At 40.2% G+C, this 27,946-nt stretch overlaps 2 protein-coding genes across 9 annotated transcripts; one reads left to right on the top strand and one right to left on the bottom strand.

Annotated features, from left to right (window-relative positions):
• Window positions 1-220: 220 nt before the first annotated feature.
• LOC139161873 (adenylate kinase isoenzyme 1-like) lies at window positions 221-14,701 on the bottom strand. Of its 8 annotated transcripts, none has more exons than XM_070741549.1 (6): window positions 14,496-14,690; window positions 13,437-13,494; window positions 5,362-5,561; window positions 2,736-2,849; window positions 1,631-1,825; window positions 221-354 (listed from the first exon to the last, which is right to left on the bottom strand). In XM_070741549.1, the coding sequence occupies exons 1-6, from the start codon at window positions 14,553-14,555 to the stop codon at window positions 265-267; spliced, it is 717 nt and encodes a 238-aa protein (XP_070597650.1). In that variant the 5' UTR covers window positions 14,556-14,690; the 3' UTR covers window positions 221-264. The 8 variants fall into 8 exon arrangements, with proteins under 8 accessions (XP_070597650.1, XP_070597651.1, XP_070597652.1 ...); XM_070741550.1 differs by having other exon boundaries at window positions 5,362-5,525; XM_070741551.1 differs by having other exon boundaries at window positions 14,566-14,687.
• On the top strand, window positions 14,106-27,393 carry GTF2F1 (general transcription factor IIF subunit 1). The gene is made up of 15 exons (XM_070741548.1): window positions 14,106-14,730; window positions 14,911-15,094; window positions 15,585-15,649; window positions 16,594-16,640; window positions 18,701-18,773; window positions 19,974-20,167; window positions 20,415-20,585; window positions 21,293-21,474; window positions 21,702-21,846; window positions 22,091-22,149; window positions 22,704-22,823; window positions 23,353-23,426; window positions 24,134-24,272; window positions 25,176-25,308; window positions 26,870-27,393. Exons 3-15 carry the CDS (start codon window positions 15,638-15,640, stop codon window positions 27,072-27,074), a joined length of 1,554 nt encoding a protein of 517 aa, XP_070597649.1. The 5' UTR covers window positions 14,106-14,730; window positions 14,911-15,094; window positions 15,585-15,637; the 3' UTR covers window positions 27,075-27,393.
• The last annotated feature ends 553 nt before the right edge of the window (window positions 27,394-27,946 follow it).

Raw genomic sequence — 27,946 nt, 5'->3', positions numbered from 1 at the left:
GATATTTCACTCTTACATTTCGGCCTGCAGTAAATTTTGCTCACAGAGAAGCATTTGCAAAATCATGGTTTTTCTTGGGGATTGCAGGATGTAGTTTAACCTAGTTTTTTGAATGCATTGTCATAGACAGGACCACTCACTATGCTTCCGATTATTAGGTGAGGTTGATGCAATTGTAAACCAAACTGGGTTTAAAAAAAAAGTTCTGAGGAAGGCATGGTAATAGACCAGAGCTTATTTTTATTTTTCTGTAGAACTAAATAGCTATACCACAGAGGTAGCTGTTTTTATCACATCATCAACAACACTGCAGCACTTGGCAAAGACTACTTCTGCGGGTTCCTCCCCAAGGATCTGCAAATACAAAAACAGTGATGGGATTCTTAGATAACTCTTCTAAAATGCTCCAGCCTCTTTAAGTTCTGAATAACACCTGGGTTTAGAAACAGGATTGCCTTAGCTCATAGAGTTCCAATTATGGTAATATCTAAACAAGCCTAAATACAGTAAAATGTTCTTAAAGTAACTACTGCTATCTATTCAGGTGCTGCTGGGAAGTATGGAAATAAGCCCTCACCGTCATGAGATACTGACAAATATGTTCCTCTGAACACTCAGATTTTCCCAAGATGTTATAGTCAAACTTTTTTTAAAAAAATCCTATTTTCATCTTATGACAGTTAATTTTCTATGCAAAACGTGATTTCAGTGAAGAAATGTGTTATGCATTTTATTTATTGTGAAGTTATTTTCTGTCCATTTTGTTGGGTGACAGAGGAATAAAAATATAATATGAAAATTGTAAGAGCGAGTTAGCCTGCAATATCAATTAATTCTTCCATATTTCATTTTATGCTAAAATAGCATTTTAGGGTGTACTGTGATAATTTTTGTCTAAGAAATAACGAAATTAACTGATATTGAGATATATTCATGTGGAATGCTATGTTCTCAAGACAAAGCAACATTATGAGACTGGGTAGATTATTTTAGCTATTCTAAGGGAAAAATAAATACTTTTAAGAATTCTATATAGCTCTTTTCCTTTATTGGATCAAAAGCAACATGCTTAAAAAAATAGAACGTAATTTGAACATTTAGAATTCATGCTGCTGGTGAATAGAGGGAGCCAAACTACAAGTTAAATATCTGTAATACTACCACAAATTTCTTAATCCTCTAGGATTAAGTAAATTAGGCATTGCTTCTAATATAATATTCCTAATGCAGCAAATTTAAGTTTTCCCTAAGCAATATTCTCTAATTTCTTGTGTGTATGTGTGTTGGAGGTCATGTTTTGTGAGCTTTACCAAAACCAAATACAAATTTGTTTCCCTTAATAAGAGTAACTTGTATATCTATGTGAAAGCAACATGTTAAAACATTTTCTTAATATACTTTCTCCTTTTTGTATTTTAATTATGTCACATATTCCTCCCCCTTACCACTATAATTATATATCATTTATATTTATCACCTGCTTCATAGGTGAAGCTTAATGGGAAAGAAAGAGCATCTTTGTTGGAAAATGTCACTTTAGTCCACAACAAAATCTGATAGTTCTCACATCCCAAGCAGCTAGGATGCCCAGGATGGGGGGAGGGGGAAGGACAAATGGTAGGAGACCTACATTCCGAAGTATGTTTTTCTGCAGGTAGTAGGTGAGGACAGGGTCACACAGTGTGTAGTAAGTGTCAAGCCGCTGCCGGATCATTCTCTCATGGTCATTCGCTCTTTGGCCCAACTGGCTTTTGATCATCAGCCGCTGGATCATAGTCTCTGAAGAGCAGTCAAACACTATAACAATGTTGGGCAAACGTCCCACCTGCAATGGGAATGACATAAATTGTCAGTTCAATGCTTGATCTGAAACTTTTCTAGTTGGGAATGGAGAAGACATCAATGCTTAAAATATCGGAGCATACTTGTATTTCAGGAGGAAGTTACTATGTGTGGCAAAAGGATATTGAAAAGCAAACCAGTTTGCCTGATTTGAAGAAAAATTACTCAAAACTTCGCAAAAGGCTGTTGGTGTTGAGAAATCTCAAATAATGGGACTATCGTGCTTAAAAATGCAGAACTGGGCAGTATGAAGAAAACTGACCTCAGATCAAAGATACTCCTTGAGTTCATACAAAGCTTAATGTATTAATAACTTAAAATTATGTTAAATATCCAGATGTTTGTGAACAATCAAAATATTACAAGTAAAAGTTTTCAGAAGATTTGTGTCTCAGTTTAAAAATTGAGACTGTTCTCTTTCTAACTTAGCAGTACGAAAATAAGATAGAAGGGGAGAGTAATGTGACAATTGAACTGAACAGAACTACTTTTCTTACTCTAGACTTTCACATATCAGCAACATGATATGCAGGAGCTGCATCTTTTTTAACATCCTTGCTTTACTCTAAGCTTTTCATTAATATCTAACATGGATTTATTTTGGTCTAAACTGGCCATTTCAAGTTCTTCCTAGAGTTAAAACAGAACAGTCCTATGTTGAGCCATCCAATATATTCCCAGTATTTACTTCCATATTCTTCAATGGTTCCTGTTTCAATTCATGACATCCTATGACAACTGTAAGCAAGATAGTCTCAGTTTCTCAATTTACAAACTTCACCAACAGTGAGGAAAGATGCAGACTGAAGTCTGAACACTGGGAAGGCTACAGATTGCATCTGCTGTAAACTAAGCCATTCCTTCACACATGGAGCGAGAGAGAGGCTACTTACAACTTCCTCAAACAGCCTGGCTTGATTGATTTCTCGTGGGAAGCCTTCAATAAAGAATCCTTTGAAATTTCCAGCTTTTAACATCTTGTCAGTCAGCAGTTCCAAGATGTAGCCCTAGAGAGAAAAATGCAATGAATCTCCTGCTTGGTTTTGCAAGTTGTACTGCCCAGTCTTCCATTCAGGATAGGGACAGCTGTTTAACTATCTTGATATCCAAAATTTTATGGCAAGTTAGGAAAAAACTCAGCCCCTTTATTCAAAATGGTAAAGTTCAGCTTTCTTGGATTTTAAGACTCAGCAAAAGGGGATTAAAAAGAAAAGCTAAGAAATGGCTGTTATTACCTCAAAAATGCAATGTTCATATCAATTTTCTCCCAGTATAATCCTAGAAAACCAGAATCAGAAAGTGTCTATAATCACAGAACCAGGTCCTTATCATCTTACAGGGTGCCTACATCCATGACACCACCTGCCTCCCCCCCATCCCCCCCAAAGGTCCTAGAACTAGAACATTTCCAGTTAGCCTTTTTGCAAAACTATAGCAATTTAATGGGGAAATTGAAAAAGTTTTTTTAAATGTATTTTCAGCAATACTCCCATTGTAAGTAGCCAAATCTTCAGAAAATCCACACGATGGGTATGCAAATTATTTCCAATATTGTTCCACAATGGCTCAGCCGTATATTTCTGATTCTAGAAGTTCCATTTGCCCACTGCCTTTCTGAACAGCAAAAGCTGAACAGCAACAACAGTGGAACTGTATGTTTCTTAAAACCTGTTTTGATTTTTAACAAAATGAGATCTCAAATACATCATGATTGTGTCATATTTTGCACATGTACTGTAGTTTGGTGATTATTATAGCAAGAATAGGCATTGCTGGGCTTACGTCTCCTTTTTTGTAATATTCCTTCAGAGTTTGCACCTCTCAAATCCGGTAAAAAGCTACACAATGACAGAGCATAATTTTCTGCTATTCTTCAAACCAAACTGCACAACAATTAGAAGGGACACCGATAATTTAAAGATGTATGGGAATATGTTATCAGTCTGTTAAATATAAAATGAATTAGGATTATAATCACTCAGGGAAAAGGAAAGAGGGAGAAAGGAAGTGGAAAGGTGAAGGGAGGAGAGGTGGAGGGAAGTAGGAAGTGGGAGAGAAGGAGTAAGAAGGTGGAGGAGATGAAGGGGAATGTACAGGAAAAAAATGGCAGACTGATAACATAAAATAGATGTCAAAATAGCATATTGATTTATGATTGATTGCACAAAAATGTATAATTATGTATGTTATTGATAGGTCTTAAGGTATATGCATTGATGTACATATGAAAACTGGAGAATTTTTTTTAAAAAAAACATTAAAAAAAAAACCAACCAAACTACATGTAGGTCATCAGATTGGCTTTCCACAGCTAAAAAGCAGCTTTTAAAAACTCTGCTGTTATAACTCTTGCCACCATGTGACACCATTGTCTCAGTCCCAGCCTTTATTTAAGGCTGGAATATTAAAATGCTTCCATTTAATAACAAAACTTCTGTGGGAGACCCACGTGCTGTGGGAGAACCACAACTATAGCTGGACTGATCGAAAAAATAAAGAAAATTATAATCGGCCATCCTTCGCTAATCCAAATTCTGCCATGGAATATGCTGAATTTCAAAGATTTTATCTAACTCAAAATCTGACATGTCAAGCATTATGGTAAATGATTCTAAATAATCTCTGTTAATATCCAAATAAAAGTAAATTCTCCATGGTAGTAGTGTTCCCTCAATTTTTGCGGGGGATGCGTTCTGAGACCACCCGCGAAAGTCGAATTTCTGCGAAGTAGAGATGTGGAAGTAAATACACTATTTTTGGCTATGAACAGTATCCCAAGCCTTCCCTTAAGACTTTAAACCCCTAAACTGCAATTTCCCATTCCCTTAGCAACCATTTAGATTATTACTCACCATGTTTATTTATTAAAGTTTATTTTAAAAAATATTTATTAAAGGTGGACGAAAGTTTGGCGATGACATAGGACGTCATCGGGCGGGAAAAACCGTGGTATAGGGAAAAAACCCGCAAAGTATTTTTTTAATTAATATTTTTGAAAAACCCTGGTATAGCCGTTTCGCGAAGTTTGAACCCGCGAAAATCGAGGGATCACTGTAATTGAATTTAAAGCAGTAGAAAAAAATAAACTCGATAGCAATAATAGAACTGAAGAAGCTTCTTGGATAAGAAAAGAGACAGCTTCGAGGAAAAACACAGTCCAGTTGCCTTTTGAATGCCACTGAAGCCATCAAAACACCCCTCCATCTTCAAGATGAGAATGAAAGGATGATCTGAATATTAGCTCAGATATATTGCTTCTGTAACTATAATCATGTTGTCAGTTATTATTTCAGAAATCAGTTTCTTCCTCTGGAAATTCTGAGCTGCTTTAAAATACAACACACAGAATGGACTGAATCCACAATATATCAATCTCATTAAAATAACCCTTAATTTAATAATCAGTAACTTGTATTCATTTCCATAGGAAGAACATACAACCTACATTTAGTCCAGGGTTTTTAAATGCTCTTGATAAAAATAGATTCTGCCCAGGACAGTTACACAGTAGGGCCTTACCGAGGGCACCAGCGCCCCTTTCAGCAGGATCTCCCTAATGGCTTTGCCTTTGCTAGTATTTCTGTTGGCTTCTTCCCGCAGCAGCTCTCCAATAGCCATGTGGGAGAAGTCGTACTTGCTAGCTAGCCGGATACTCTGCACGTCTTTACCAGATCCAGGGCCTCCTATCATAAAGATGATGACAGAGTCTTTCAACTTTTCTGCAGCAAAAGAAATGACAGTCACATGGAAGGATGTGTTCCTCAGGCAGTTTCTATTAAACAATTGCACTTTGCAAAGTGGGACTTGTAACAGCTTACCAAGGACAGAGAGTCTTATAGGTTTTCAATACAATTAAATGTAGATACACGTGAACAATCTGGTGGAATGTCTTTTTTGCACATAAAGCTACCTTAAAGTGAGGTAATCTGTCAGTCACTCTCATCTAGTTATTTATATTCCCACAAAAGCAATTCCTAAAGGTTTTGGGTGTAGCTGCTGTTACTGGGTATGCAAGCCATCGTCCTGAGCAAGATATATCAGGTTTTTTTTACCTCAATGCTAAATGAAATCTTACTAAACACTGAACTACTAAACCCAGTCTTATATCGGGGTTTAAATTTCAACTCCGAATCTCAATGGTGGAACATCTGGTCTAATTTTAGGACTTTGTTACTTCTTCTATCCTGAATTTCACAGTTTCTGACAATGAATTCTGAGGAGTCTGAATATAAGCACATTCTGGTGTAATTTTGGTTAATTACAAGTTGACCATAAAGTTGATTTAAAAGCTCCGTGGAAGGGGGAGAATTGGTTGCTGTTAGTTTGCAGGCTTTTTTGTTTTCTTCTTTCTTCACCTGTCATTAAGCATATGGAACAGAGCTGTTCCAAAACAGCCTTTATGATAATGGCTGGGAATGATCTGAGTCCTTCTCTAACCAGAGAAATTCAGATCCAGTTCTCTCCCTCAATATACTGTGTCACACTCCACCATGCTATGTATTTTGAATGAGAGGTGACACACAGGCATTTACTTCACACATAAATTGACATTTGCTAAAGAACCAATGCTGGAGAGGCAGCAGCATCAACTAACAGACTGAAAACCCAAATGAGAGACAGACCAGCTTCACCCAGGTGTATGTGTTCAGCCGGCGTATGCCACACACCTTCAATTAAAGGGAAATTTAGCCAAGCAGACACACACACGAGAGAATGCAATTAAATGTTCTTTATCCAAACAAAAAAGAAGCAAAACTCCCTTTTAAACTTCAAAGGGATTTCTGGAACAAACAAGGCACTCTTGAATACAGACAGATAACGGAGTCCAGTAATAAAATCCAAGCAATAAACCAGTAACTGTGAAGTTCGTCACAGCTACTGTTGTTCAGACGTCATAAACACTCACAATATCTGTATATTCCAAAGTCCGGGAATCCAAACACAGTCCTGAACACAATCCAGAAACAGCAAGGCACGATCCAAACCAATACGATCCGATAATCTTCCACACTGCGAGGCCGGTACACTGCCAATTTAACAGCAGCCCTAATTACTTGAACCCCACCCAAACACAGGTGGACTCAATTATCTTCTGTAATACTTTTGAAGCTGTTCTCCTATGCATAGTTCTACACATGTGTGGGTCTATCATTATTTCCTCATCCGAATCTAACGAAGATAAGGAGGATTGGCTTCTTCCTGGGCTGTCTGCCAAGCCCCCCTCATCCATTCCACCAACACTTCCTTCTTCAGAGGATAATTCACTGGCCGACTCTGTCGGCAGCAAAACAGGCCTGTGACATCTGGATGTTTCCCCCACCTCCACCTCCACCGTCCTTGTAGCAGGAGCTGGGCCAGAGCTCACCATAACAGTATGAGTGCACGAGATTCCCTGAAAGTTTATCAAGCCCTATTGAATGAACTAGAACTTGCATATTTATTCTGCTGAAGCTTACAGAAATTCCTTGTATATTGGGCGTTGTGGGTGAGGGTTTCAAGCCAATAGCCCTCCCCATCCCAAAGCCAGGAAATGGAGTCAAAGGATTCCTGATGACTAGAAGCTTGCTGGTATACTATTCTAAATATTACAGGATATGCAGAAAGGGAGAAACTGGATACCTTTTAGTTCATGCTTCAAGGGCTTAGTGGATTTTGGGAGACTGCCCTGGCAAATCCCCATTCTGAAGACTCATCCCAGGATCACAAGGCATCACAGGATCACAGTCCAGCAGACTGCAGACTGATGTACGAAACTATTTTGGCTATTTCAGCTTAGCTGGCATGTGACTCCCCTGGGGTCTCTTTCTGATGTCATAGACATCTGAGGTCATGACTAACCAAGGCTGGAGCAAGAAAGCTGGAAGGGGCAGACTGCTTTCATGGTTGGTAATGGTTATCATCTTTCATGGTTACAACTAAACTGTCCACAAAAGGCCTCTCTTCTTGGCTCAACTCTCAAGAAACAAAGGGTGTCAACTACAGAGTCCTTTAATTTCTATTTGCAGGTCTTTGTTGTTTTGTGATTTTCTCCAGTTCCCTCTCTTCCGCTGTCTCCAGGTAGTGCCACACCACTTGCCTTGAACAGTTAAGTCCCAGATGTTATGTGTGTTCTTCTGTTTGAAGTCACAGAGCACTTTAGAATCATAGAATCATAGATTCTATGAAGGAACCTCCAGGGTCATCAGGTCCAACTCCCTGCTCAATGCAGGATTCATTAAACCATCCCAGAAAGATGACGGTCCAGTCTCTGTTTGGAGACCTCCAGTGAAGGCGAGCCCACCACATCCTGTGGCAAACAGTTCCACTAGTTTATCACCCTTACTGTTAGAAAGGTTTTTCTGATATCTAATCTAAATTTACTCCCTTGAAGTTTAATTCAATTGTTTCTAGTCCTTCCATGTGCTAATGAGAACAATGCTGATCCCTCTTCTCTGTGACAGCCCTTCAGATATTTGTACACAGTTATCAAGTCTCATCAGTCTTCTCCTTTGCAGACTAAACATCCCTAGATCCTTTAACCGTTCCTCATAGGACATGGTTTCCAGACCACTCACCATCCTTGTAACTCTCCTTTGAACTTGCTCTAGTTTATCAATGTCCTTTTTAAATTGGGGCCCACAGAACCGAACACAGTATTCCAAGTGTGGTTGCACCAAAGTACTGTAGAGAGGAATAATTACTTCACGTCAGCTGCCTTTTTTGCAGCTGCTTCACACTGTCGACATGTTTAATCAGCCGCCCCGAGTCTTCGGAGAGGGGCAGCATACAAATCTATTGTAATTAATAATAATAATAATAATAATAATAATAATAATAATAATAATAATAATCTACCAATACACCCAGGTCCTTCTCACCTGTGCTGCTGCTCAGACATACAGTATTCCTCTCATTCTATATGTGCTATTTTCATTATTTTTGCCCAGATGCAGGATCTTGCATTTCTCTCTGTTAAATACCATTCTGTTAGTTTCAGCCCATTGTTCAAGCTTGTCTAGATCTTTTTGAATCCTATCTCTATCTTGTTTAGTATTAACAACATCACCTAGCTTTGTTTCATCAGCAAATTTGATACGTTTACCTTCAATTCCTTCATCTAGATAATTTATAAATATGTTAAATAGCACTGGGCCTAGGAGAGACCCTTGTGGTACTCCACTTGAAACATTCTTCCAATTGGATGTGCAACCATTTATTAGCACTCTTTGAATACGATCACTAAGCCAGTTTTGAATCCATCTAACTCTTCTTTTGTCAATCCCATACTTGACCATTTTTTCAATAAGGATGGAATTAGATACTTTGTCAAATGCTTTACTGAAGTCAAGATATACCACATCTACTACATTTCCCTGATCAACCCATTTGGTAATTCTATCACAGAAAGAAATTAGATTAGTCTGGCATGACTTGTTTGTTTCAAATCCATGTTAGCTCTGGTTAATTACTGCATTCCTATTCAAGTGCGGGCACACATGCTGCTTTATAACTTGTTCAAAGAGCTTTCCTGGTATTGAAGTCACACTCACAGGCCTGCACTTTCCTGGTTCCACCTTTTTACCCTTTTTGAAGATAGGGACATTTGCCCTTTTCCATTCTACAGGGACTTCTCCTGCTGTCCATGAATTTTGAAAGATCACTGCAAGTGGTTCCGCTATTACCTCTGCTAGTTCTTTCAGTAACCTGGGATGTAGTTCATCTGGGCCTGGAGATTTGAATTCATTTAAATTAGCTAAGAGTTCTCTCACCTTTTCTCTGTCTATTAAGTGTTTTGATTCTTTTGTTCTTTCAATAGGAGAATGAAGGCCAGTTATTCTATGTCCTTTTTCAGAAAAAAACCGATGCAAAATTAGTGTTCAGAAGTTCAGCTTTTTCAGTATTGTTTTTGATTAACTCACCATTTTCCCTCTGTAGAACTCCTATAGCACCTTAAGGGTTTCTTTTTCTTTTGACGTACCCCCCCAAAACTTTTATTATTGCTTTTTACATTCCTTGCGAGACTCAGTTCATGTTTAGCTTTAGCTTTTCTGACACTTGCCCTACAGTTGCTGCAGACTGCCTTATTTTCTTCCTTAGAAATGTCCACCTTCTTCCATTTAATAAACAATGGGGTTCTTTTCCTTTTTAGTAAGTTATTAAGATTTGGGTTCAACCACAGTAGCCTCCTTAGATGCTTCCCGTGTTTTCTTCTTTTGGGAATTGTTGAAGATTGTGCTTCTAGAATATCATTTCGCAAGATTTCCCATCCTTCTTGGACATTTTTGTCCTTTAAGACTTCCAACCATTGGATTCTTCCTACCCTCCTTCTGAGTCCATCAAAATCTGCTCTTCTGAAATCCAGTCTTGAAGTCTGAGTCCTCTCAGGTCTTCCTCCCTTTGTTATGTAGAATTCAATTATTGCATGGTCACTGCAGCCCAGTCCCAGCTACCCTTACTTCCTCAACTATTTCTTCCTTGTTGGTAAGAATTAGATCCAGGATAGCAGATCCTCTTGTTTTTTCTTTTACTTTTTGGCAGATAAAATTATCAGCTAGAGAAGATAAAAAATTAGTAGACCCGTATGTTTTACCCGAGATATAGTTAAAATCTCCCATAATCACTTTATCATGTTTATTTGAGACCATAGTCATCTGTTGTAGGAAGAGTTCATCCACATCTTCTGTTTGTCCAGGAGGCCTATAATAAACTCCCACAAAGGTGCCTTTCTGTTTTTCTCACCTTGTATTCTTACACAGACGGTTTCTCCAGAGCTTCCATTTTCTGAAACTTGAATCTCTGAGGAGGTATATGTTTCCCTAACATACAGTGCAACATCACGTCCCCTTTTGTTAAGTCTGTTTCTTTTAAATAAGTTGTAACCTCCAAGCTTTATATTCCAATCATGTGTCTCCTCCCACCAAGTTTCAATGATACCTATGACATAATATTTATTATCTTGTGTTAGGATCTCCAGTTCCTTTTTGTTTCCTGTGCTATGTGCGTTAGTGTAGAAGCATTTTAATTTGTGATTTAGCTTGCCTTCTCTGGGTCTCTCCCAAATGTTATGCCTTTTTTCTTTTTTATTTGGCCAGTATGATTGTCCTCTGCATTCATTGGCTGTGCATGTTTGCCTGCCTTTTTACTTCCCTTCCCCTTCTGCTTTAGTTTAAAGCTCTCCTGATGAGTGATGTAAGACGCCTTCCAAAAATATTCTTTCTCATTCTTGTAAGATGGAACCCATCCCTTGCCAAGAGTCCATCATATAAGTAGCTCACTCCATGGTCTAGAAATCCAAATCCCTGTTGGTAGCACCATCGACATAGCCAGTTGTTTACCTTCAAAATCTTTTTCCATCTTCTTCTTCCGTGACCATCCACTGGAAGGATAGATGAGAAGACTACCTGTGCTCCCAGTTCCTTCACTTTCCTGCCTAGGTCCTCAAAGTCTCTGCAGATAGTTTCAAAATCCTGTGTTGCAGTGTCATTTGTCCCTATATGTATCAATAGAAATAGATAGTGATCTGTAGGACAAAAAAGTCTTGGCAGCCTCTCAGACACGTCTTTGATTTGTGCTCCTGGAAGACAACATACCTCTTGTGAAGTTATGTCAGGTTCTGCACACAGCCACTTCTGTTCCTCCCAATAGGGAATCCCCCATAACCACCACTCTCCTTCTTCTTCTCTGGGGCTGTTCATTTCCTCAGTTCAAGAGGTTTCTGAGTGCTAACCAGACTGCTCCTCATGGGTGATCCAGATGTGCAATTCTGCTCCTCTTCATTGTTTTCTTGCATGAGAAACTGGTATTGGTCCTTAAGCTGTTCTTAAGCTGTATAGGTGCTGACATCCTTCTACCCCTCCTTGTCTGAGACACGTTTCCATTCCATTGCTTCAACTGGTATGCTAGGATTTTCTTTCTCTTCATGAAACAGAAGGGGCTCTTCTGTTTGGCCCTCTGCATCCTTAATGAGTTTCAGAGTGGACACTCTCTCCTCGAGACTTTCTAGCTTTTCCTCCAACAGCGACACAAGGTTGCATTTGTCTTCTCTTCTGGCAATACTGTAAACATATTACATTCACTGCAGAAGACCATGGGGTCACTCTTCTCTTCCATGCTGCTCTTGTCTTCCATGTTTGTAACTTTCTAGGTCTAGGTCTTTACTTTATTTTCTATTATATTTGTGTATTTTCTGGTGCAACCAGTTCTTATATATGAACTATTTTGTATATGTCTGTAACCAATTAGGAGATATGTCTAGAAACCCAACAGTGACACAAGGTTGCATTTGTGGCAGGTAAAGTTAAAATGTAAGTCCAGAGTTCAGTTCTCTACTGATTTGGGGATTAGACTCAGTGGAGTCAAAAAATGTGTGTCCACCACCACACTCCTTTGAAAGGGAGCTACTCTTGAGCTACCGGTATATATAACGAATTTCTATTACAAGGCATGCAATTTCAACGCCATGTTTTAAATACAGTAAATCACTCCCACCTGGCTTGCCAAACGAGGCTACCCCACGCTAAACTCAAAGAGCTTGTAAGACCCACCCCGCAAAAGGAACAGGCATTTCCACTCGTACTCCGAGAACAGGTGGAAACCAAAGAGATTTTCTTTCCAACCGGAAAACTGAAGCTTCAGGCTGCAAACCTCCACGGAAGAAGAGCAGAGTGGCTGTACATAGAAATTGAAAGGTATGGAAAAGGCAAAACTGCAGCTTCTCGATCTTTGAAGCGAACCGTATATATTTGTGTTGCTGATCTGGAAACCGTTGTATAAAATCTCAATTAGGAGACCAGGATAACACTGTTAGAAGCAAAGGGTTGAATCCCACCCTGCCAAGGCGTATTTCTCTATTTGCTTAAGAGGCTTCCTCGTCTTATACCAGGCTAGAAAAGGAGAGTTATGCCTTGGGCATAATAAAGCTAACGTGGGCGGCGCTGGGACAGTTGCTGTCAGCTTTAGGAAGAAGGCAAAGGCAAACCACTGCAAATTGCAATCGCCGGGAATCAACACTGACTTGAAGCCCCTTAAACCCAGATTGCATTCCTAGGTTGGCTTCTAATATGACTCGGATATGAAAGTGTTTTTAGAAAGCTGTGAAGACACACCCGACATTTGACTCCAACCCTTCATGTTTACATTCTCCCACCAAATCAAACATCTTGCAAGAACCTCATCTTGGCAACTATCGTGATTTGGGTTAAGACTGCCAAGGCTCCTCTTTTGACTTTTCCCCGGCAAGTATAGGGATTCCCAATTAAACCTCCCTCCCCACCAAGAGAGAAGCTCTGTCATTTCATACTTTTTCTTTAAATCAGATCGGATCGGATCTTTCCCGAGCTGCCAGTTCTTAGGCTTTGCAAGTCAAATTCTTAAGAGTGCAGCATTGAAAGCTGCTTCTGCTGACTGCGGGCTGCCTACAATTTGGCAGTCTGAATCTCACCAGGCTCAAGGTTGACTCAGCCTTCCATCCTTCCGAGGTGGGTAAAATGAGGACCCAGATTGTTGGGGGGCAATATGCTGACTCTGTAAACCGCTTAGAGAGGGCTGTAAAGAACTGTGAAGCGGTATATAAGTCTAAGTGCTAGTGCTATTATTTCTGAATACTATTTCCTCACCGGGCCAGAGACATTTTCTCGCACTGTTCTGCTCAAGCATCCATAAAGCTGGACATGACTGGAGTATGCAGGAAATTTAGATTTAGATTTAATTGGATTTGTATGCTGCCCCTCTCCAAGGACTTGGGGCGGCTCACAGCATGTACAAAAAAACAGAAAACAGTAATGACAATCCAATTAATAATACATTAAAACAATCTTTAAAATTCTAATTTAAAAACTATCAATACCATTCATTCGACAATCATACTAAATCCAAGGGGAGACATTTTCTGCCCTTCTGGCTCAAACTATACCGCTCAAAAAAATAAAGGGAACACTCAACACATCCTAGGTATGAATGAATATTCCCATTGAATATTTCATTTGCACAACTTATTCCATTTGCACAACAACATGTGAAATTGATTGTCAGTGTTGCTTCCTTGGAAGACAGTTTGATTTCACAGAAGTTTGATTTACTTGGAGTTACATTCTGTTGTTTAAGTGTTCCCTTTATATATATATATTTTGAGCATTGTACAACTCCTCCTGTCTAGGCCTCCCCTAAAAACTAGGCTGGTCAGGTATCGGGGCTCAGGTTTCACCTGTCCTGGGGAAACCCGAGCCTTGTAGCGCAGCTCCACCCCTTGACTTTCTGTAAGTGGGGTGTCCTGGCTTTTTCTTACTGCCCTTAAAAGGAGCGATGCGGCAACTGCCACGTTTCTTTCGCAAAGATAAGAGAGAGAGCAATCCCTTTTCTAGTCCTTGCTTCTCTCTGGCCCGCAAGAGGTCTCTTTGCCCCCTGGCGTGTCGGGACTCGGTACCCCTTAACCCAGAGGACTTCAAACTCGGCAACTATTCTTTCATTGATATACTTTGTGAAGAATTCTGGGGGTTGAAGTCCACAAGTCTTCAGGTTGCCAAGTTTGGGGACCCCTGCCTTAACCAGAGGTGGGCTACTAAGGTGGAACGGTGACGGGTGCTCGCCCCCGTGGCTCTGAGTGCTAGCGGAGTGCAGCGCAATTCTGCCACTGCACCAGGGCAGGTAGCAGAATCGCGACGCGGTTAGCAGCCCACCTCTGCCCTTAACCCTCGGCCAGCTTCGTTGACAATCCCTGTTACTCCGGAGACCAACATCGAAACGGACACAACAAACGCTCAGAGAGCCTGCTGGGCTTCCCACCGGAAGACTCGTCCCGTAAACCGCGATGCGACGCCGGAAGTTTATTAGGCAACCACAGCGTTTACTTCCTTCTTAGCCGCCGCCAGGGTTTGCGCATGCGAGTTTGAGTCTCCAGCTGACACCGCTTAGGTAAGAAGGAAGCATCCGCGGAGGTGGGAAGGGAGACTCCGAGGAGGTGGAGGGGATGAACGCCGGCGGCCGATCCTGTCTTCGGCCGCCATCGCTTCTGCCGATCGAGCGAGACATTCTGGATCCTGGATCTCTTTTTCTCTGCGGGATGGATCCCAGCATCCTTTCTGTCTCTAGCAGCTCCGGAGTCGAGCCGGCTTAGCGGGAGCTTAAGACGTCCGCGCTCGGAGGTCTCCCCGTCTTCTGTTGCTCCAGTTGCCAGTTAGATTTTGGTATCCTAGTTCCCAGCTCCTCCAGGGAGGAAAGATCTTATCCGGGAAGAGCTTCTGGCTAAGAGGAAGGAGGGTCCCCTAGCTGGGTTTTGGTTCGTATAATTTATTTTCAATTATTTCCTTCTCAACGAAAATGATCCCTAAAAGAAAAAAATGGAAATGTTATCGTTCAGTGCAAGAAGCTTTCTACACACGATTAATGGTCATCTGTGATATGTAACCTTAGAGTAGGAGTCTCCAAACTCTGTCACTTTAAAACTTGTGGACTTCAATTCCCAGAATTCCCCAGCCAGCAAATTCTGGGAGTTGAAGTCCACAAGTCTTAAAGTGACAGAGTTTGGAGACCCCTGCAGGAAAAGAAAAACCAGAAGCTCTGGGTTGCTTTGCTTCCTTTTTAAGAGCTTTTTTTCCCTGCATGAAGGCCCTCTGCCTCTATTTAAAGGAGCCCCCCCCCCCAGGCAATTGCAGCAAAAGCATCCCTCTGTTTTTCTTTGCTCACTTGGCAATTTGGACTTTTTTTTTTGATACTGCAGTTGACTTCTCTCAGGTTTTGTAATAAAACTGTGCCTCTTTCCTCTATAGAATCTGCAGTTGTGGGGAAAAAACGTGGTTGAATACCTGTTCAAACATCAGAAATGGCTTCTCTGGTAAGTTCTTATTTGCAAGAGTCAGATATGGCTAAACTATATTTGAGGCTAGGGGTTATCTTGATTTTTTCTTATATTACTTTTGAGAAGCCTTGGGAGAGAGGGTTGGAATCCTGAATGGAATCCTGAATACCGTAAAGCCACATAGGTCATTCATAATTAGGATGACACTGTCCAAAATTCCACTAGGAACTTCATCTGGTTTAGCCTTCCCAACCAGTGGTCTTCAGATGTTTTATACTGCAGTGCCATGACCCACAGCCCTTGGCCATTTCATTGAAAAAGTATGAGGATCATTGCTCAAAGCACCTGGAGGATATTAGGTTAGGGAAACTGAACAAATCTTTTGCTCACCTATCTGATGTATCCTGACAGGTAACAAGATAAGAAGTAGCTGTCTGTATTATTCCTGTTATTTGTTGTTTTCATTTCTTGACTTGATGTCAGCCTTCATTTTCTCACATTTTTGATGTGGGGAAAATAGGAGGAGAAGATGTGTTGGATACGTTCACCCCTTTGAGTTATTTAATAAAGATGGGATACAAATAAGTAAATAATATTTCACGATGAATCCAGATCTATTGTCTATGAGGTGGGCTGCAGACCTTCCTTGGCACAAGTCTGTTTCTCTTTCCATGCATTTCTGAGATTGTCAAAACCAGCCATCGTGTTAATCTTGATAAGTGGGTGTTGGATGGGAATATACTCTGTCTAAATCTTTGGAAATGTTATATTATTTTTGAATCATGATCTTCAATGCTGTTTACTTTCTATAGGACAGAATATATTGAGTAAATAATCACATATTTTATATTCACAATGCTAAACTCTATAACTTTAATACCTATGTATCAGTCCTGTTGATATGCAGTGACGTAACTTGGCCAGCGACTTTATCTGCTTCATCTTGTATTTATGTAGTTTATTTTCTTCCTCTTTCCTAGGGAACCAGCAACCAGGGAGCATCCGAATTTGTTGTCCGGGTTCCCAAGTCAGTACACTTTTCTCTCACACACATTTAATTTCATTTCCATTCAACTTTTTAAATAATTTTAATATTTTGTAATAATCCAGTCAGATACAACTTAACATTAAACAAGACTGCAAGTAATAGAAGAGTTGCTTGCTACTTTTGCCATTTCAGGTATAAATGTATTTGGCCAATTAATTAAGCAAATATGCAACCTTGAACAAACAGAACTACTGGCAGCTCTGGTTTTGAAATAATGAGAGGTTGGGGTGATGAAAAGTCAGACTCAGGATAGAAAAGGATTCTGCAATGTGGAGCAATTAAATGAATTGGAAGGCATGCATCACATAACAGCTTATGATAAAGGAATCTCAAACTCATATATGACAGTGAGAGGCATACAGGTGTACTAAGAAGTTTCCTTTGACTGGCATCTTAGCTAGAAGCTGTGACCCGTATGCTCAGGTCACAAAAACACATAATTGACAAGCCAAATTGTTATTTCCAAAAGGCTTTCTCTTACAGCCTGCAATATTATTTTGTAACACGTTTGGTACTCAGAGCTTTTGATGGTCTTTTATACTTTGTCTTACAACACAGTACAGGTGACCCTTAATTTACAACAGTTTGTTTAGTGACCTTTCAAAGTTACAATGGTACTGAAAAAAGTGACATGACCATTTTTTTATATAATTGTTGTAGCAACCCAGTGGTCACATGGTCAAAATTCAGTTGCTTGCCCACTGACTCATATTTGTGCAATAGCCCAAGGTCATGTGATTACGTTTTGTGACCTTCTGACAAGCATAATCAATGGAGAACCCAAATGTACTGAACAACTGGATTGATTCACTTACAATGATGTCAAGAAAGATCGTAAAATGGGGCAAAACTGTCATTTAACAATAGAAATGTTGGGCTCAATTGTGTCAAGTACTTATACTAAAAAGTTTCTAGTTTCAATACATGGCATGTAGGGACAATAGGTCCTCAGCAGTCTGATGATCATTATGACCACACAAAGCTCTCCCTCAGTACAGGATGCCATATGACACATTTGTTTGACATCCTCAAACCACTCCAGATTCAAGTAGAAGTGCTAGGTTTTAACCATAGTCTGGAACTATGACTGATAGGAAAGTTATTTACTTCACATATCTTCCCCTTCTGGTGTACTGCAGATACAAATCAGAATAGTTCTGTCCCAACTACCAGCTCAGCTACACCTGTGGCTATCCAGTGGATTCTGTAAAGTAAAAATGGGTGTTGTATGTCGGTATTGCAAATAACAGCCAGTCAGCCAGCTCCTGCAGTGTTTGCTTGGCAGTGTTAAGCACAGTTTGCTGCTGGCTTCTTCCGGATTGTGTTCTGACTTTCCCTCTCTAGCCATAATCAGGACCAGCTCTGCTGAGCTTCTGGGAGATCAACCATGATCTGCTCATTAAAAACTCCACCAGACAAACCTTTGCCCAAAGCAGCTTTTTAGAGAAGTAGAACATAGATAAGTGTCTTACATTTGGTGGTAAACACCCTGCAAACGCCAGATCCAGTGGCCTTTACTGTATATATAACAATTGGGCTGTTAAGAAGTATTGTGTTGGGTAAGACCAAGGATGAATTAGTCCACATTTGCCCCTTATGATTAGCTGGATGTCTTTGGGAAGCCCATAACCAAGACATAAAATGCAACATTGACGTGTCTCCCATAAATTATCAGAGATACTATATAACTATCAAAACCTTAGTAATCTTATTGTTTATTGATTTAAATCTTGGCCCATTATTCACCCCTACATCCTGTTGGAGGAGGCTTATCAATTATATGATCTGTATATAAACTGAAATATATAAGAGGCTGGGGTGGGTGGGTTAAGTTTCTTTTTTGCAAGAAGTCAAGAGAAAATTATGTAGCATTTCCTTCTACAGTTCTGTCCCCATAACAGTTTTGTTAGATGGGCAGAGCTAAGAGACCATTATTAGCTCAAAGTCATCAAAGTGAGTCCATGTGACTGAATGAAGAAGTTGCATTTGGACACCACCAATCTCAATCTAACATTCATTTTCCTTTTCTATTTCCAAAGAAGCACCTCCAAGAAATATAATATTATGGCCTTCAATGCTGCCGACAAGGTCAACTTCGCCACCTGGCACCAGGTAGGAACCTGTATTCAGTGCATAAAGTTTTTACAGTAAGAAACAGCACCTTGCATGTTGCTTTCCAGAAAGCCCAGCGTTAAGGTTTTGGCCACAATTACTGATTACCTGTCTTTGCCTTTAGTGCCTCATGCATGTTTCTATGGTATATGGCTTGGAGCCTCTGAGACTTTACTGATAGAAATGATCAAAGTCTGTACTAGAAGGTGCTCTTTCAGTAGTGGGTCTCCCTCTTGTGATCATTTAAATTATTTTAAATGAAAATGTGAGGGCTTGGTATATTTAATACTTGCAAATAATAGATGCCTGACAACCCATTATTTGACCTTGAGAGGCGATTAAGGCAGTCTTCCCAAACCTGGGCAAATTGCCCAAAAACTTTTCTTTGGGTAATGACATGGAATCACAACAGAAACATTTCTGATAAGAGATAAAAGGAATTTTCTGATACAGAGTTTTGGGTAATGGAAGAAAAAATTTGGGAAGCACTGGGTTAGGACATCTTGTTATAAACCAGAAGAGTGAGAGTTCTGATCCTGTCTAGGGCACAAAGCAAACTGAGTGATCTTGAGCCACTCACTTCCTTTTAACCTTAGGAAGAATGCCCAGGAAACCCACTTCTGAAAATCTTGTCAAGAAAATGGCAAATATTACCAAGCAGCCACCAAAACAAAACCACTTTCATTTTGCATGTATTATTTTCTGAATTTGGCAAGTCTCCTGTAGAAGATTGACAGAGGCCGATGAATGTTCCTTCAATGGAATACTATTCATCATTTTCAGAATTAACCTATCACAGCTGAATTGACATAAGATATAATATACTTCTTTAAAATACATATATATTTCAGGAAACTACTAAAGTTTTGGGAAATCCATACATAAAGAGAAAATGCTATTAATATGCTGAGGAACAGTTTTATCCTTCTATTTCCTTTGAGGAAATTGTATTTCCCTGGTCCCTTTACTTCCTGATCTTCCCAATGGGTGTCCAAGTGCCGCCTCTATGTTGGTTGAGGCAAGTAGGATTCCCTTGAGTACCATTTGTTGGTGGGTCAGGGGAAAGGGAGGGTCTTGCCTTCTCTTTCAGCTCAAGATCCCCATGGACAATTGGTGGGCCACTGTGTGACACAGAATGCTGGACTCAGTGGGCTTTGGCCCGATTCAGCCTGGCTCTTCTTATGTTCTTATGTTCCTCAGGCAAAGATGGAGCGAGATCTCAGCAATAAGAAGATCTATCAGGAAGAAGAAATGCCAGAATCTGGAGCTGGCAGTGAGTTCAACCGCAAGCTGCGTGAGGAAGCAAGGCGCAAGAAATATGGCATTGTCCTGAAGGAGTTTAAACTTGAGGATCAGCCTTGGATCCTAAAAGTCAATGGCAAGGCTGGCCGCAAGTGAGTGGCTGATATTAGTAGCCTTGGGCTTGGCTTTCAAATGTGGGCTATTTTTTTTACCACTACTCCTTCCTGGGAAAATGGTTAGGACCACTCCAGACTATGAGTAGGGAATTACTCAGGGAAGATGAAAGAATGCATGACGTTTTCTGTACAAAACAATTATCTACCCCTCTTCATGACCTTCTCATACTGTTTCAACTTTAAATCCTGAAGTTACCGAGTGTGGATTCTTTTTTCCACTCAGGTTCAAAGGAGTGAAAAAGGGTGGTGTGACTGAAAACACATCCTATTACATCTTTACTCAGTGTCCAGATGGTGCTTTTGAAGCCTTCCCAGTCAACAATTGGTATAATTTTACACCTATAGCCAAGCATCGCACCTTGACTGCAGAGGAAGCTGAGGAGGAATGGGAAAGGTGAGAGTTGGAAGATGATATTCCTGCCCGTGCTCCATCAGGAACTAATCCCAGAAAGGCCTGCAAGCCTCATACAGACTTCCTCAACCTGATTCCCACATGTAAAATAGGCCTTCCTGTTCTAGCAAGGGATTGTTATAGTGAGAAACCTTACTTAAAGTTAAGTGCTGTGATTATGGCAGGTAAATTTAAATCAGCTTTTGCTTTTAGTGAAGTGCAACACCAGCTTTTTGCCATGCAGTTCTTTGAAGGCCATCACTCCTTCTGGCCTGGAATGCTGAGAGTTGCATTTTCAGAATATCTAGAGAACATCATGTAGAGAAAAGCTACTTGTAAACAAATCAGTATTATAGTCGAACACCAAGAATTTATAGGATACTTTTGTATAGATTTATATACAATTTGTAAACCAATCAGAGTCACTTAAATAGTGAGATGGGTATACATTTGATTAATAAATTTTAAAAACAATAACCATTACTAGAGATCTTCCTTCTATTGCATGGAGTAAAATTAAGGGTGCCAGTTTCATTTTTCATCTACAAGTTTATTTTTTCTTAAAAAGCCGAAACAGAACTAGTTCCCTCACACTCAGGCTGCCCTATAACTAGCTGGAATCTTAAGGCTTCAAACAAGTTTTGTGCAAGAGCTTTTGCAAATAGTTCTTCTCTCCCTAGTACGTTTTAACAGACCCTCTTCATCTCCAGGAGAAACAAAGTCCTAAACCACTTCAGCATCATGCAGCAACGGCGGCTGAAGTACCAGGGGGAGGAAGAAGAGGAGGAGAAAGAGAAGAAAGGCAAAAAGAAAGGCAACGATCTAAAAATCCATGACCTGGAAGATGAACTGGAGATGAGTTCAGATGACAGCGAGTTCAGTGACGCTGATGGTGCGGCATGTGGGAGAGGGTGGGTGGAGGGAGGTTGGCATTGAGAAAAGTAGTTCCTATCACAGTTGAGTGTTCTTCAGTCTTGTGCCATTGTTGATCATCTCTCTACAATAGCTTGCAATTTGTGTTTGCTGCTGTTTTCCCTTTGGGCAAAATGGTTTATAGATTTTGGCTTTGAAATGTTTTTAATAAGAAACTAAGTCGATCATATGGGCACCCTTCCATAGGTGAAAAGCCTGCCAAAACCAAGAAAAAAGCACCGCTCACCAAAAAAAAGAAAAAGAAGAAAGGATCCGATGATGAAGCCTTTGAAGATAGTGATGATGGAGATTTTGAGGGCCAGGAAGTAGATTACATGTCTGATGGATCAAGGTACATGTCACTAACAGGGACAAACAATTTCTGCCCAATTGCACAGTTTCTATTCTCGTGGCTTAGCTGCTGCTATTCCAGAATCTGTTTTTGCTGTGTTGGAAGTCCCATCCATCTGGAAGATGCCTTATTGGACATGTTGCTAATGCATGATCTTTTTCTGGGAATAGGTTGTGTTCTCTACTGTCAATTTATAGGGCATATTGTTTTGCTCAGAATTGGGTTTTCTTCTGTCACTTAACAGCAGCTCAGCAGAGGAAGCAGTCGGCAAGCCCAAAGTCGCCAAAGAAGACACCCCGAAAGGTACGTGGCTGAAGATCAGCAGCAGATCAGCAAAATTAATGAGATGGCCAGAAACAGTCACTGTTCTCAAGGTGTTATATCTTGGAAACCATTCTGTGGGTACCTTGTTACATTTGACTTGTTAGCATTTGGGAGTTATTGTGTACTTTGCACATATGCCTGTTATACACATTAAGTTAGCTGATGATTCCCTTTTGGGGGGGGGGGGGCTTGAGGATTGGATAAAGGTTGCCTAGGATCCATTATTTAAAGATCCTTATATTTCTAATTCTATGTCTTAAATTATGTTTCCCTAGAAAATCTCAGGGAAGTAGCAGCATTCCCATTACTGACCTGTAAGGCTTATGCTTCATGTTGGCCAGATGTGTGGTGGAGAGCTACTCTATTGCCAAAAGAGGCCACCCATACTAATGAATGGAGATGTGCATTTCTCATCCTGGGCAAAGGAAACCAACGGGGGGGGGGGGGGTGCTCTTAAATTTAATGAAAAAAATGAAAAGCTGAAGTCAAGAAAAGCCTGATTCCTCCGTGATCCAAGCCATGTTGTTTTTCAGGTATAGATGAAGCAAGTGAGAGCAGTGAAGAGAGTGAGGAGGAGAAGCCTGCAGAGGAGAAAGAGGAGGAGGAGGAAGAGAAGAAGGTCCCTACTACACAGGAGAAAAAGAAAAAGAAAGGTGATGAAGCCTGACTCTGGATGGGATAGGAGCTTGGGAAAGGGAAGTGTAAATCAAGCTTGGGAAAGGGAAAATACAATTATTTGTGGTGTGGCTTGATAGAAATCCAGAATACTGTATGAAAAATGCAGTTCAGGTTTCCAAAAGCCTAACACTTTGACAAGAAAAAGAGGCTAGCTTGCATAGCAGAGCAAATTATGGCAGTCTTTTTTAATTGCCTGATTTTATATCCGCTGTCAAATTCTGTTTTTCTTGTGGCATTCAACTCTTTTACCACGCAGGGCCACTGAAACATTTGCTCCAGCGACATTTGCCCTAGAAGTTGGAGCAGCCGGATGGTTTCTCTGGTCTTGTTAGCTTGAGGAAAAGTGAAATGTTTTGGAGCACAGCAGTTTTTGCAGCAGCTATGAAAGTTGCTTGAGGCAGGCTTGATGAGCCAGTAGCAGCTCACTACCCTCGTGTCAGTATGGTTGGTGACCTTGAAAACAGGAGAGAAAGCACCCACTGATTTCTTGACTATGCTTTGCAGACAGCAGTGATGAGTCGGAGACGTCAGAGGACAGTGACATTGACAGCGAAGCATCTTCAGCTCTCTTCATGACGGTAATTTCAGACGCAGCTTCTTTTGCCCAGAGAAGAGGAGGGAGCTAGAATTGAATTTGCCACCTATAGGAAGGCTAGCTGTTGTTCCTGGCATCTCCCAAGAACCCACCACATCTCTTCGCTGCTTCTCTTACTTGGTTTGTCAACCCCAGAATACTCCCAGTATGCTTGTAGTTAGAACAGAGCTTTTGTCAAGGACAAAGGCCAGAGCAAAAGTTCCCTTTCTGTTTCTACCACTGCAGCTCAGCTGGATGGGCAACTGTATTTGTGTATTGTGAACTAGGCACATATCCTATCTTCCTTGAATAGTTGGTAACCCTGAAAATTATTTTCCCAGCTTTATACTTCCACTCATTTGTCTGGTTTGTTGATAGCCTTGCAAATTAATGGAGATAAACCATTCCCCTATAAAACCTTTTGCCTGGCTTATGTTTTTGGCTCTGGGGTTAAAAATAAAGTGTCCTAGTAGTAGCTATTTGACAAACCTAAATTGGCCTCTGGATTCCACAGCACAAGGTTATTTTGCTGCTACTTCCTTACATGTCTGAGGTGAAGTGCTTCTTCCAGCAGCAACTTCATTTTGCTGATGTCCTTGCTGATGTTCTGTCTACTCAGGAGGCTTTTTAGCATAGTAGGAGGCTCAGTCTCAGGAAGGTCGGGGTAGAACAATGGCGTCTAACTGAGCCCAGGCTCTGACATCTTCACAGAAAAAGAAGACTCCTCCCAAGAAGGAGCGCAAGGGCTCAGCCAGTAGCTCCCAAGGGAACAGCCGTCCAGGGACCCCCTTGGTGGATGCCGGCAGCACCTCCTCCATGCTGCGAGCTGCAGCCAACAAGTTGGAGCAAGGTAGGGCCACGTGTGGGAATTTCACTTGATCTGTCTCTTTGCTGGTATATATACCCTCCAAACTCAGCGTGTTTTTGGGACGCCATGGTGAAGGATTCCTTTTCAAAGCAAGTATTTCAAATGCTTGCCTACAGAGACACAGTTTGAAAATGCGCAGACTGTCTACAGTCATTTTAATAAAGTTGCCCTTTAAGAGGAAAAAAATCCAAATCTGCTTCTTTTCAAAACAACAAAAACAAAGAGTATCAATTCATATCAGCTATTTCATGTTTTTAAATCTAATTATGGCAATAACAATATAGAGGGGGAAAGAAAAACAGAAATATCAAGAGTTCAAATTGCATTATCTTCTCTCTGTACTTATACTTAACCTCTTTTTAGGCTTACATCAAACCCTGAACTCTGGTGTAAGCCTAAAAAGAGGTTTTTTAATTAAATTTCTTATTAAAATTAACATAACTCTGACGACATTGCCAGCAATTTTTTAATTGCGTGGAAGCTTTTTTACTTTATTGAATCTCACAAGATGCTTCACTTGTGTAAGGTCCAAAGTATTCCTTCAGAATGGTTTTCAGAGCATGTATAATTGAACCAAAGTTTAAAAATCTTAATTCTGCAACTGTTCAGATACTAGGGTAGGAAAACAAATTTGTCTCTAGCTGTGAAGTTTCTTCTATGGTAATGAGTTTTCAAGATCTCTGGCACTGAACAGAGTCATATCTTGAGACTGAATTAAAGCTAGTGCAAGAATCCAGGTGGTTTGTTCCTTCTACAGCAACTCTCTCCCACTTAGTCCTTACACGGGCCAGGTTCCTTGGAATTGTTTTCCAGGAGAGAATGGACCAGAAGGTGCTTCTGAACTGTAGCTCTGAAGTTTTATCTGGCTTTGTTTGCCTTGGACAGGCAAGCGACAGGCAGGGTCCAGTGAACTCCCAGCAGCAAAGAGGTTGAAAATGGATGCTGGAGCCCAGGCTGCCACCACATCTGGGAAATCTACCCCACAGCCACAGTCAGGCAAATCAACGCCTAGTAGTGGGTAAGTATATGAATAGCTACTAGGGAGAAGAAATGGGAAGTGAGGCTACTAGGTGGTGTGTGTGTGTGTGTGTGTGTGTGTGTGTGTGTATATCCATGTGTATAAAATGTTAAAAACTACTAAACTTCATTAAATGTAGGTTAGGCATTTATAGTAAATATTTAAATATTGCTTATGTTATTATTTGGTGATTTGACAGTATGCATTGTTTTAAAACATAATAAATAATGGGAGGGGATACCTAGCATTTTGCTCAAACTTAATAATTCATACTAGGATCAAATCTAAGAACAGCAAAGATAAATCCTTTTGTTTGAATCCTACCTTAATGACCAACATAGACAAATCTCAAATTCTGTTCAATCACCATCTACTTCGCAGCACCATGATTAATCTGTTTCCCTGGGATTTTTCTAGAGATTTGTTTCTACAACATTGCTGAAAATTAACAGTATGATTTCCTTGCCATACTGAAGCAGGAAATATAAAAACTGATGTGTAAACTTTCCCCAAAATCCTCTATAAAACCAATTCTCCAACTGTCATTGCATGGATTAAAACAAAATCCCCAGCTTTGCCTTCTTGTATGATACTGAACTATCTGCTTTATATCAAAACATGTAACATCTCAGCATCAATTGCCTATTAATGTTTCTTAAGTGAAATAGTATCGGTAGTGAAAATATTCATATTTTAAATATGGCATTAAAAACATGAGAGAACATGGTATGCATGTCATATTCAGAAATAAACATTCTCTTTTTTAAAAATCCAGTAACTTTTTAAGGCAAAATAATTTAAAAAATATTGTCAACAATACTGAATGACTGGCTACTGCCTCCTTTCAAGATATTTTTTCCAATTTCTCAGTCTTGTCTAGAGCTCTGGCTTCCATGGAAGTCTCCCAACCAAGTGCTAGCCAGACCTGATTATATTCAGCTTGGTGAGAAACAGCATATTGTAAAAACATATTTGATAAGTTTCTCTCCCACCCCAAGAAAGTGGTACAGGTTAAGGTATTCTTTTGGAATATATTTTATTTATATTCCTAAAGTGTTAAGATCAGATTTTAATAAAATAACCATTATCTGAAAGATTTTTATAAATTTGTGTTAAGCCAGTGCAATTTCTCTCCTTTTTAAGTTCTGTCATTCTAAACAAAGATGTATATTAGTTTTTCCAGTGTTTCACAGTGTGCCTTGTTGGTACTTTGCCCCACCATCAAAAGACTACTTAAACCTAGATTATTGATATACAGATATATGAAACACCAACAATATTTAAATGGCAATTGTTTGGTTTCTTTGTGCATAAAGCTACATGAAGTATTTAATAAGGTTTAGAATAGGTTTTTTTAACTTGGTGCCTTCCTGATTTTTGCAACTCAGATTTGATTGTCTTGGAGCTATGCACGAATTGCCATATATAGTTCTTCACACAATAAGGTGTTTGACTTCCCAAAGTGAGTGATACAGAGAAAGGATCTTCTGTGAATTTCTTCCCAAAGTTAGAACTATAGCTAGTGTTTGTATTGGTCCATTAACTTGCTTCCTGTTTGCAGTGATGTACAGCTGACGGAGGACGCTGTGCGCCGGTATCTAACTCGCAAGCCCATGACCACTAAGGATCTCCTAAAGAAATTCCAAACCAAGAAGACTGGACTAAGCAGTGAACAGACAGTCAATGTACTGGCACAGATTCTTAAACGCCTCAACCCTGAGCGCAAGAACATCAATGAAAAGATGCACTTCTTCCTCAAGGAATGAACCAGGCCAGGTCCAGTACTAGTCAGCACCTTGCTAGTCAGCTGGCTTTGAGCTTCTTGTGGTTCTCCACTGGCTCTGGTGGCTGGAAGCTTGAAACCATGGGATTGGCATCTGACCTTCTGGGGAGAGGAAGATGCCCGTGCTCTGCTTTCACCTGGAAATCTTCTGGAAATTGGGAGTGGTAGATGTGGGGGAAGGGTTTGGCATAACCTGTTACAGGGTATGGAAGATACCATTTTTCTGAATGAAATGTAGGGATGTATGGGAAAGAGAATTAACAGACACTGCCATTTTTGGAAATAAACCCGAACACCTTTTACACTTTGTTCCCTGTATTTATTTATTTTTCTGGAAGACCTAGAAATTACAGCCTGTGTCCCTGCACACCGTACTCATTGTTCACACACAGAACCTGCCTTGAACCTTGGCATGGCATGAAAACAACCATTTAACGCTTGCAGCTACAATGAAACCTATTGCTAAAGCCAGTCCAAGATGTTCCAGCATTATTGTAGTGGTTTCCCTGGAAAACACGAGACAATTTCCAATCTGAAAAATGAGAAGAGGCAGTTCGGAAGAAGGCCCACACATAAGGGGTTTGGGTGGCTTGCAGTCTGTTCTATCCCGGCCTGAAAACAAAGGAGGAATCCACTCATTGATATTTTCAAATCAGACTTTTTATATATAAAGTCCCACTGTTAAAGCCAAAGTCATGCATGAGATAATCTCAGCAAGGATAATTAAGATTTAACATTTCCGCAGAAAGGCTGCTATCAAAGATCAAAGCTACCGGTGCATTCCTTTCATGAGATAAGAACTCTACAGTTTCACAGACTTACTAACTACAGCTTCCCAGCCTCTCAGCAGACAGG

Source organism: Erythrolamprus reginae, chromosome 2, assembly GCF_031021105.1.
Source record: "Erythrolamprus reginae isolate rEryReg1 chromosome 2, rEryReg1.hap1, whole genome shotgun sequence".
Lineage (NCBI taxonomy): Eukaryota > Metazoa > Chordata > Lepidosauria > Squamata > Dipsadidae > Erythrolamprus > Erythrolamprus reginae.
The sequence above is the reverse complement of the archived record's forward strand: the minus strand, read 5'-3'. Positions and strand labels throughout refer to the sequence as shown.